This window comes from Lipophrys pholis (genome assembly GCF_963383615.2).
Source record: "Lipophrys pholis genome assembly, chromosome: 2".
Lineage (NCBI taxonomy): Eukaryota > Metazoa > Chordata > Actinopteri > Blenniiformes > Blenniidae > Lipophrys > Lipophrys pholis.
Window position 1 is genome coordinate 22,919,237 of NC_137636.1, and position 12,258 is coordinate 22,931,494.

General features: G+C 40.9%; 1 protein-coding gene and 1 pseudogene across 2 annotated transcripts in view; one reads left to right on the plus strand and one right to left on the minus strand.

Annotated features, from left to right (window-relative positions):
- Positions 1 to 773: 773 nt before the first annotated feature.
- Positions 774 to 2,141, minus strand: LOC308106379 (tripartite motif-containing protein 16-like; annotated as a pseudogene). The gene has a single exon. The product of its transcript is annotated as a tripartite motif-containing protein 16-like (transcript).
- Positions 2,142 to 4,902: 2,761 nt separating this feature from the next.
- LOC308106673 (CD81 protein-like) overlaps positions 4,903 to 12,258 on the plus strand; it is a 35,849-nt gene continuing 28,493 nt past the window's right edge. The window contains exon 1 of the mRNA XM_080458552.1: positions 4,903 to 5,088. Within this exon, the coding sequence (XP_080314678.1) occupies positions 5,023 to 5,088 (66 nt within the window). The 5' untranslated portion in view covers positions 4,903 to 5,022. The remainder of the gene's footprint in view (positions 5,089 to 12,258) is intronic.

Consider the following 12,258-nt stretch of genomic DNA (forward strand, 5'->3'; position numbering starts at 1 on the left):
TCAGTTTCTTTTACTCAGAACAAGTGATTCAATCTTTATTTATTATTGCATTTTTCAAACAATTACAACAATCCCACAAAAATGGATGCACAGATACAATCTGCTCACACACACACACACGCACACGCACACGCACACACACACACACACAAACACACACACACACACACACACGCACACACGCACACACGCACACACACACACACACACACACACACACACACACTACTGCAGAGGCAAAACACAGACCCAACGTACAAGATACCAATCAAAGAAATAATCACATGCAAATATCTTGAAGACAAACCATAACAATACAAATCCTCCAGAGTTCACGCAACGAAAGACTGCTATCTGCATCAAAATACAAATAACTGTAGTTTCAAATAAAGAAATGCAGCCAAGCATCCTCTCAGTGAAAGAGACCAACTATTCACACATTTGTACACGTTGCTGCCTGTCAGATCAACAGATTACACCTCACACAAAATGACTCACAAACACACACGAACTCATGTAAATAAAGAGACATTATCTGTCGTCTCACATGTCAGGAGACTCAAACTTGACTCAAAAGTTTCTAATCACAAAGAACTCAAACTGTTTCAGTGACAAAGCTGTGGGAGACGAGATCAGCGTTGAGAAGATGCAGAAACAAACATCAGCAGGAGGAGAAGAGAAGAACAAGTGCTGACGATGTTTTATTGAGACTCAATGAGTCAAATCACAGAATCAAAGCAAAGTAAATCACTGCACCTGATGTGACCTCAAGCCTATTTCAGTTTCATGAACTCTGCACTTCTTCCAGAGGAAAAGGAACGATGAGTCCAGACCCCAGCGAGGAGCAGCTGAGTGAAGGTGGTCTGGACTCTGTGCAGGAGAGTCGTGGTTTCAGAGAGGCTGTAGAGAAGGACAGAACACCTGCTGGGTGATCCAGGTACACTCCCACTCTGCAGGAACGAGGACTTGGCACTGGAGTTTCAACTTTGTTGTGATAAAAACTCTAACTGTCATTGCAATAACATAAAGCCCACGATTTGTTATCATAACCAAATAAACTGTCGGTCTCATCTCCTCTGCTGATGTTCTTGTATGTGACTGCCACATGAATGCCTCCTCCCCTCTCCACCTCCCAGTAACAACATCCAGTCAGACTCTCTCTGCTCAGAACCTGCCAACATATCGTGAATCTGTCTGGATGTTTAGAATAAGGCTGGTCATCCTTCATTACTGTGACTTTACTGTTTGCCTCTGACAATAACAGCCGTGTGTTTGCAGTGTTTGGATCCAGTGAGTGTTCACGTGAGTATCTGAGGAATGCAGCTCTGGTCGTTGGCTCTGGTTGTGGCAGTAAAACATCCGCTACAGTCACTGTCAGTGTGACGTTTGTCCACGTTTCACTCAGGACGTTCTGTAGTTTCTCTCTGCTCTCTGACACAGCTGGTGCCACGTCCTCAAAGTATCTGAGAGGAGCAGTCTGGATGCTGGAGGAGTGTGTGGACCCACTGAGAGCAGAAACTGGTTGTGATCCTCTGTGTGTTCCAGCTGCTCCAGCTGCTCGTCTTTCCTCTTCAGCTCGGCGATCTCCTGCTCCAGCTTCTCCTGAAGCTCTCGCACTCGACTCACCTCTGTTTGCTGCTGGGATCTGACCTGCTGCTCCACATCTCTGCTTCTCTCCTGGATGAGACGGATCAGCTGCCTGAAGATCTTCTCAGAGTCCTTCACTGTTTGGTCAGCAGAGACGTCCAGGTTCAGGAGCTTCACGTCTTTCTCCTCTGCTGGATGATCTGTCGACTCTCCTCCAGCTCCCTCTGCCTCTCCCTCCTTTCTGCTGCAGCTGACACTGTGCCCTGGCCTGTATGTTCGTCCACAGAGCAGAGAAAACAGATACACTGCTGATCAATGCGGCAGAACATCTTCGTCACCTCAGAGTGACGAGAGCACATGTTCTCCTGCAGCTTCTTGGAGGGATCCACCAGCTTGTGTTTCTTGAACGCAGCCGCATCATAACGCCACAAGTGTCCACCGAAGTTTGACCTTTCAAGACACTGAACTCGAAACAAAGGAGGGATTCTGCAAACTCTGCGAAAGTCAGACACCTGTTTGGAAACCGGAGCCCATTCATTCGCCAAAGGCCTCATAGATTGAAACAGCCGCTGTTGTTGCTCTAAGTTAAACCACAGCGTGGGCCTTTGTCTTTCTCTTCAAATTCTGTCACAGTACCTTTATCATTTAGATACATTCAACTATCTGATGTGTCTCTTGCTCCACACTCTGTTTTTTCCAGTGATGGAGGATTCCACCTACAAACAGAGGATGGATAAGAGCATCAAGTTTTTTTGCTTCTTCTTTTTCCATTTTTGTTGCTCAAGCTTCAGTGACTATATAAATATATAAAGATTGTATAATTTGTACAGTCTGACCGAGCTTTACTCCATGCTTCTGTCCAAGTTTCCACTCCTGTGTTAAAATCAGACAGAAGTCCGTCCTCAGACAAGAGTTCGGAACTTTTTCTTCTCTCTAAAATGTGAATGAGCATTTAGCAACATATTCTGAAATCTCAGAATCAGTAAAGATATGCATACAAGCACATATAGTCACATAACATTGACACAGTGTTACAGTGTCATCAAATAATTCATGTATAAATGCTGCCTTGAAAATGCAAGTTTATTCAACTTAAATACTAAAATTGTTTTAACTTGGGAATAAAGGTTAAAGAAATTGATTTAACTACAATCAACTTGTTGTCTAAATGCTGAAGTTGTCTATATTGATAAATGTTAAAAAAAAAAAAAAAAAAAAAAATCCTCATTGTTGTGACTTGGCAATCAAAATTCAAACTAATACTAATTCCACAAATTTAGATTTTTTTATGATTTCTGTCAAAGATTACAGGTTTTGTTCATGCTCGACTTTTTAACCTTCAAAAAAAGAATATTACTGTACTGATATTAACTGATCACTGTAAGTGTCAGTACACATTTATTATTTACAGCTCATATTTTTAACAAAACATTTCTTCCAAATATTTTGGACATAAACATTGCTTCTATGTGCTTCCAGGAATTCTTTTTCAACTGTTCTGTAGTGGCTCAATGAAACTTCCAGAAAATTTCTTTCATTTTTATTTCATGTGCATACCACTCTTTTTCAAAAATGATCTAATTTTCTGACTAAAAACAGCTAAAGAAAAGAAAACAGCTCAAACAGCCGCAATGACTAAAAACAGATAAAATCGCTAAAACTACTCATAACACAAACAAAAAACAGGAAAAATTGCTAAAATGATAAAATCACTAAAAACAGCTAATATAGCGAACACTGTTCTAACATTAGGAAATGCACAGCTAAAACAACTGAAATAGTCAAGATGCATAAAATGGCGAAAGCGGAAATAAATCCATGAAAAAAAAAGAAGAAAATTTGCTAAGATAAGCTCGAGAAGAAAAAAAAAGTAACATAAAGAATATCTAAATTACCCTACACTGTAGGGCCTACAGTGTCGTGGAAGTTTTAGTTTTCTAGTGAGCCAAAAACTTTTGAGACAGTTATAATGTGCAACTTCACCTCAAGATGGCAGTAAAGCTTGCACAATGCAGTATACCTTTATTAATGTAATTATACATTGTGGTCAAACAGACCCACTTACTTCATCTTTCCCTTTCAGGATAGAGATGCTGCTCTGCTATTATTATGCCAGATTGGTGAAGCAGTACTTAAAGTTCACAAAATAGGAAACACAGCTAGAGTCTAAGTAAACTTAGGAAGGAGATGTTAAGTAAACTGAGCTTGAGGCTTAATGATGACATTTACTTACCTTTTTTGAGTGCAAAGCGTTTCCTAGATTCGTTTAAGTAAGCTCAACTTACGTATTTCATTTTACAGAACCAACTCGATATGGAAGACTCTACACAAGCATGTTTGTCCTCTCAATGGGATATTTGAGGACAAAAAACCCCAAGATGGAACAGTTGACATGATAAAGTGTCATGCACACTCTGCAGGGAGATTTATTTTCGCCAAAGCACTTCCAACTTAAAATACCACATTAACATGAAACATATAGTTGAGGATTCTGTTCTCAGTTTCAGCAACATTTTAAATATAAGCGGTCAGCTCTCCTCTCGAACAATGTCAAGGTAGTCTGTCTAAGAAGCTGCTGAAGGAGTAACATTATTGTGGATAAATGTTTGTTTTGAAAAAGAACATTTTCGTTAACATGAACTGTTAAAGGTGTTTATTAAACACATTAAGTGCAGATATTCCCTACTTTCTTGAGTCTTTTTGCACATGCAAAATTAAATGCGATTAATATAGTTTAAAAATGAATATATGATATTTAATTGTGATTAATTGAAATCAATCTACAGCAATCCTCAGTTTAATCCGATTTTTAAAAAATGTATTTGTTTGACAGCACTAAAAAGTAGTGGATGAAACACTATCATTAAAAGTGGTTTCATGTTAAAACTGGGGTAATTTTCTGTGGTAATTGTTTCCTTTTTGTGAAAACATAGTAATTTTCATCATGTATACTCTGTGCCACAACAAAGAAAAACTTTTAAATGTGAAGGTTATTATGGCATTATTTTACTGGTCTGGCCCACTTAAGTTGAAAGTTTGGCTGAATGTGTTGATTTGATGTGCTGGTTTAAAAGAAAACTATAGTGGGAAAAGACGTTCCCCTGAACCCCTGATGTTTCCTGTCTCTGTTGAAGCTCTGGAGGAGTCCCACCGCACGTTTACCCCGTTCCTATCGTCACTCATGTTATAGTTAAAGAAATTAGCTACTTTTGCGGTGAGTAAAGGCCTTCTCTGATTGGCTGATATTCCTGTCAGTCATAAATCCAGCGCGCTGATTGGTCGGACGTCGCTGCCTTCGTGGGTGAGGGCGGGGGGAGTTGGGTGTTGCCTCTGTGCACTGGATGGACTCAGGATTTGCGCTCGAGATCCCCGCGGCTTCACTTCGCAGCTGTACAACACACACATAAACACACACTCACTTTCTCACGGACCACCATGGGAGTCGAAGGCTGCACCAAATGCATCAAGTACATGCTCTTCTTCTTCAACTTCATCTTCTGGGTAAGCAGCGCGCGGTCTCCTGGCGCATCGTGTGTGTTCACTTTGTTGCGCAGCGCCCCGCTTCTTGCGCGAGCATGTTGAGGTGGTCAAATAACGGTGCTCGGTGCATGGACGACGGTCCCGTCACACCTCGCGGATCTGTGCTTCTGCCTCAAGAAAACAATCAGACATGTTTCCACCCAGAAAATCGTTGATATTTACGTAGCTACGCGCTCGCGTTTGTAGGTAAGGTGGAGGGATTGGAGGTAAACACGACGCGTCCCTCCGGATTTAATCCAGCGTGAAATAGACCGCGGAAAATAACGTGTCCTCGGCCCCGTTAAAGAGTAGCCAGCTCGCCCAGTTTGTTTGCTCGGACATGAATAAAACACGGTCCAGTGATTGTAGGTCAGGGATGGAGAGATATGGAGGACCGGGTCAGGGAGAAGTTGTTAGTTTTTACTAGTTTTCTGAAAAGCACTGCTGCTTCTGGAGGATTGCTTTGTTTGGACGACGTCCTCCACCCAACGTGTGTGTGTGTGTGTGTGTGTGTGTGTGTGTGTGTGTGTGTGTGTGTGTGTGTGTGTGTGTGTGTGTGTGTGTGTGTGTGTGTGTGTGCGTGTGTGTGTGTGTGTGTGCGCGCGCGCGCGTGTGTGTGGTGGGGGATGACATGGTGGTTTCCATTTGGTGAGTCAAAGCCCTGTTGGCTAATGGATCATGGAAACATTTTCTGGGTAGTTTTTACTTTTCTTGGTTTGCTCCTAAACGCCTCCTTTTCCATTTCCTTTCACATTCTCATTACAATTTCACCCTGAGTTTTTTTGTTTTGTTTTGTTTTTGTGCGGAGTAAAACAGGCAATCAATCACTGTTTTCTCCAATGAATTAAGCCTGATACTCACTTGTTACTTATCTGCAAGTTAATAGTGGAGAAAACATCTTTAGCCTATAATGTTTCACTTTCAGTCAGAAGTTTTTGCAGTTTTTTTCTGGGAACTATCAAAAAGTTTCGATATCAATCACCTTGTACACTGGACCATAAGAAATACTGAACATGTTGTAGTTTGCATGCCAGGCCACTAGATGGCGAGGTGCTTTTGTGATACTGTTATAGTTATTTCTCTGTTCAGACGGAGACGAGATCGTGTTTGAAAAATCGTTTTCAGAAAATGTTGTTCAGAGGCGCAAGGATCTATTGTAAACTAGCAAATTAAATCAATAAATTAACAAACTCGCTCTTGTTACTCCCTTACCTTTTCAAGGCTCGCTTTAAAGCCAATTCTCTTAGTCTGATGACCCAGCAGTTGGATAATGAAGCACTGCACCATTTATTTGCCAGTAATAAATGCCAAATGTATGGTTACTGCAATATCAACATGCACAATATACACATCACTAAAAATTGATTGACCTGCTATAAACCAAGTTTTCATGATGTACATAAGTGTTGTGTTTACCACATATATCATTAGCGGGAAATTAGATACCGTTACCGCAGATTGTGTTTGCTAAAGTTCTAAGGCCCTCTTTACACAACGTTTCACGTGACCACATGTAATCTGTAATAAATAAATCAAAGTGCTTTTACAGTGCAGCAGCGAACACACCGACAACGATGTATTTAGTATGCCGGGCCATGGGAGGGTGCTGTGGCTTGTTTTTGTAATGAAACTGCACAGACATGTGTGCACAGAACAATACGCTATAAGCGGGAAGAAAATTGAGAGAACCCGACATTCGTATGAACTGATGATGAATCAGATGAGGCTGAGTCTCAACTATTAAACTACTGATATGGACTGTATGCGAGTCATACCACTACGGGTCCGCCATGTTTGTTTACGGCACATGAGCAGAAGGAACTATTTTCAACGAGAGGGAAGGGTGGAAGAGATGCGCATGTGCAGTGGCAGTAACAGCGCTTCATGGCTTCCGGCAGTCTCTGCGGGATGGAATAGCAACCGTGAAAGAATCTTTCCACCTCGGGAGCCGGTATAAAAACTTCGCTGATACAGTGGATCCGCACACCAGTGTCGCGTAACCGCACCCCCCTCGAGTGAAGAAAGATTTGTGGATACACTCGTATTCGTTGTCGTGTAAACGTGGCCTAAACCTTTTGCAGGATAGTTTAGTCTGCTGATTGTTGGTTACATTTGTGGTCACTCACTGGCTTTCCTGTTGGCACGTTTAAGTACGTGCACACCGAGCAGGGACCATGTTCTGATGTCTGTGTTCACAGTGGTTTTTAGAAGTGTCCCTAAGCACATGCAGTGACTTCCACTCCAAAATCACATCTGTTTTTAATTGAGAACCAAGCCACAACCTTTCAGTACTGAGATTTCTCCAAATCCTTTAAAATTTTCAATATCTGGATGAAAAAATCCTGGAGTTAAATTATTCTTGAGTTGCAGTCTTTTCCTGCCTGACAAGATAGTGTTGAGATCCACATTAATTCTCCTCCTGCTCGGCCTTGTGTCTGGATGAAGGGGGTGGCCCATGCTGTGGGTGAGCTGTGGCTCTGTATTATTGCTCCAGACTACTTTTGTAATCACTTGTGCCTGAGTGATGTTGTTCAGCCGACATTCACACGAAGGGGAGGTGGGGTGTTTTGTGCCATGGGTGGTCTTTGTGCTTGGGCGTGTCTCTGTAGCTGGATGGCGGCGGTGGCGGGCCTCCTGCAGCAGCTCTGTCTGCTCCGCGATGTTCACCGACGGCTCCGAGCATCAGCATTCTTTTCATGTGGTCTGGAGAGCTGTTCAAGGACGTCTCCCGGGTGTCGTCATCCCCGTCTCACAAATGTGTACAGAGAGGATTTACGTGTGTGTAAAAACCCTGAAGATCTGCTTCAGATTGTAGTTTAGATCTTCAAATAAACAGAGAAATTCATCGCTTGCAGATACGTTTTTACAATACTTCAATTAGTCAAACGACCATGAGTCACAAATCCGAGTTCTTTCAAGCTTGTTGACTTGTTAAAAAAAGTGATTCATTTGCCACAAGTTGAGACACTTTCTGATGACTCGATGTGCTTCATCATAGAACACTTAATGGAAAACACAGAAGAATTGAATGAAACCAAATCGGTTCATGTTTCGACTCGTTATGTCACGAGTTGATTGAGCCTTTTTTTGTGATCCTCTCTAGTTTGGCGTTCCCATGAGTGGTCTGGCTTCTTTCTGCATCAAATACATGATTTTTATTTTAGTCAAGTCAACTTTATATATATAACACTTTATAACAACTACAGCTGAAGCCAAAGTGGTGTACATAAATAAAGAAAAACAAAGTGCAAGCAATAAAATAAATAAACAGTAAAACCAATAAAATGTTAATGGTTAAAATAGGTGTACATGTCTGGTTAAGTGACTACAATGGATTAAGCTTAGCTGAGTGAAATTACTTTTATTAATGTGTTTATTATTTATTTATTGCAGTAACTAATAGAGATCAGTTTATACCCCGCTTCTATATCAGCATTAATATTAGCAGAGCACCATCCCTGTTGTTGATTAGAAATGTCTAATCTCTGCTTCTTCATGTCATTTTTAAATATAGGTAGAAGTAATGAATTAAAAATACTCCCATCACTTACCAGTAAAATTATTGTCTGAACTGATGAGTTTTTTATAACTTGTATCTGTTTGCTATAGTGTCATAAACTTTAAATGTGGTTTAACAGATAAATTTTATTGAAGAAAAACTGCTATTGACAATGCAGTTAAAAGTAGCTCAGTTAGGTTTTGAGGGAAATGCGTTTGTGTGAATTTATTTTATATGTAAATTTAGGCAATCTGACAATAGCCTTACTTAAGCATACATTTGTTTGTACTTGTACTTGGTCTCATTTAATGACTTTTTTAAGTATTAAAAAAATCAATTTTTTCATAAATATTCATGAAGTTAGAAGTGTTTTGTTTGTAGCTTTAGTGTAGCTTTTAGTCCTATAGGGAAATATATAAATTCACATAAATATCCGAATATAACCAGTCTTGTAGTGGTTTGCTCTCTCTCGCCTCACATTAAAGGGATCTCTAGTGGGAACCCAGAACATATTGGCCTACATGTGTGGAGTTCACATGTTCTCCCTGTGTGTTTGTGTGTGATGTACTGTGGTTTCCTCCTACAATCAAAAAAACATGTATTTGACTAAAGCCCTGTTTACACAGTGTCGTTCTGAAAACGATTTCTATTGACACAGAAATGCTGAAACTCGTGTAGGTTACCTATGGGGCCATTAGCGGATGTACCATGTTTTTGTAATGAAACCACACACGCATATGCACAGAGAACAATATGTCATAAACATTAACAATAGGAATACTTGGACATTCTTATGGACAAAAATCCAAGTTGGATTATTATAACAGTGACTGTCAACTATAAAACTACCAAGTCCCAAGAGAATATGGACTGGGAGTCATGACACTCTGGAGGAAACGTTGTTCTTAATGCCCATCTACTTGAGCATATGCAGAAGGACTATTTACTACAGTAGCAGCTTTTCCTCCTTTTCCAAGGAGACAGAGCCAGTTGGTTTTGAGGCATTTTCAGTGGCTCTGAGCATCGCTGTCGTGTAAACACAACGAAAGTTTTGCGTTTTCACTTGAAAGCATCATTGGATGTGCATTGGTGAAAAGGCCGTATATAAACCTAATGATGAAGGATTCTGGTTTCCTGCTGTTGGGCTTATTGCATTTCACAACAGATGCCAGTTGCAGTATACAGAAGACAAGAAGACTTCCTGCCAGAGGAAGAGTGTCTTATCTTGTGTCTGTTTTGATGGTGGCATGTAGTGCTCATATCTTAACTGAACTTGGTGGTTTCTGGGTCTTTGGATGATTTACTTAGTGTTTAACTGTTTGAACTGAACATTCATTTTCTGCTCAGTTTATAACCGAATGTCGATGAGCATGTCTTTCTGGTATTTTGTTTTGAATCGGATCCCAGTAGTTAAAGAAAGCATGTCTGAGGTTTTCTCCACTTTCACTTCCTTATATTTCTCCTCCTTGTGCTCACACATTGCCTGCTCCTCGTCAACCATCTGCACATGTCAGGGTTGGGTCACAATTTTCTCACTTTTGCAATTACGGTGTTTTACTGTCATGAAATGTGGCAAGATTGAAACATCCAAGGTTCAAAAGATAATATGAGCATCTTTGACACTTGTTTGTCTTTTCGATACCCTTTGTTTTACATGAAAGCTTTGCTTAAGCCATAGAAGCGGAGGACAACTGCATTAAAAACAAGAATGTTTTTGTACACTTTGTGTTCTGTGTAGTTTTTCTTTTTTCCAAACCAGGTCATGTTGCTGTGCTTGTTATTGACGTACCATGGTGTCAGTTTATTGGGCTTGAACTGTTAATGATTACTGTTCTAGATCAAATTCCAATGGTTAACCAACATAAACACATTAGCCAGCGAGGGTATGTGATGTACATCTAAATTAGTGTCGGAACATTTTTAGAATACCTTATTGATGATTAGGCCAATTACATGCAAAATATGGGCGTATTCATAAGCCTGTTTGGTCTGGACCGCAGTTCTCTTCAGGGAAAAACAGTTTTCTTTGGGTGAGGAGAACACGCCCACAAACTCTGAACTGGAGCAAACGAGATCTCTGGTCCTGTTGAAGACGTGGGTCTCGGTTTCTTTACAAACGACCTTTCTTGCGGGCGAGGTGAGAAGACGTGACGTTGTGCGCAATGCGTTACATTCACTCAGGCAAGAAAAGAAGTGACTCACTACACCACCTTGTGTTACAAACTGGTATTACAAAACCTTATGGGTCATACAAGTCCTAACCTTTAGCAACTTGTCGATAACGAGTACTTATTATGTGCCATTAGGATGAATTCATGGATGTTTTCGTACCTGATCGACACAGCTGTGATCGACTGGAACATTATCTCCCGTTACGATTGTTAGTATTTTACTCACGATCCTCTCATTTGAAACACACCCTCTTTGCCTGGCCAGGACTATGTGGCTGAAATCTGATCAGTGTGTCTTGGTCTCAGAAGCAGCCAAACAGCTGCTACTATAATTTGATTAGAAACTCCAAATGACATAAAATCAGCTTATTTATTGCGTTAAACCAGTGAAAAAGCTGATATTTCTTACATTAGATTATTTGAAAAACATGGGAAAAGATGTGTTTTTTTGGCAGGTGGGTTCTTGTAGTGGGACACTCACAGACAAAATTGCTCTTCTAATTGTAATGATGAGAAAACCAAAATAGGAAAGGAATGTCCCGTGGGGTGGGTGAGTCAGTGTGTAAAACAGGGTGTGGGGGTTGGGAGGGGGTTCTCCATGTGGTGAGTCTTATGGGAACTGTAGACAAGATCCCGCCACTCCCAGCAACCTCCACCTTCTGCAGTTGTCAGAAATAGACTCCCGATGGGAAAGCTGGTGGGGCAACTTGAGCTGTGCTGTCTGACACCAAAATATATATGAAACACTTTTAGAGTTCCACATCTTTTCTACGCTCTCCTCTGTGTGGGAAGTCGCTGAACGAGAGGACCCGGTCGAGGCATTTGTAGCTTTTTACAAGAGCTTGTATGTTGCACTGCAGCTGAAAAGTATGTTATCTTGTTATCTCTAACTGATTTTTATTAGTACAGAGATCTCTTCAAAAGTCAAAGTCCATGTCCTGTAAAGGCGCTTTGATGTTTTGATCATGTACTGTTCTCCTAATTTCCGTGACCAATCTTAGCCTCTCTTTTATAGTACAATATGTGAAATGTCAAAACAATAGGTACATATTCATCTTCTGATGTGTACATCCCGAGTGTTTCCTCTTGCGGTACAACTGTGCACCACATGGGTTATACTGTGAGTCACACAGGTTTCCAGGTTGGTCGATTGACTGGCCAATGCTAACTGAGGACAGACGGAACACTGCAGGGACTCACGGCCTCCACCCAAAGCGCAAAAGTGAAATAGCTGACCGTTTATGTACTTTCCCTTTAAGGAACATGCTAAAGGTGTGGCTGCTGAGTTTAGCTTGTGATTTGTTCAACGAAGGGACATTGTGATATTAGCATTATGCTAATTTGTTGACTTTCATCTGCTAAGAGTCTCTTCTCTGTGTGAATACTTATGATGCATTTAAGGACAGTTTTGGGAGTATGTCCTTGGTGTTTGGGAGAAGCTTGTTGCTCGGTATAGCTTCTCCCAAGCTGGGTTCCCCCGGC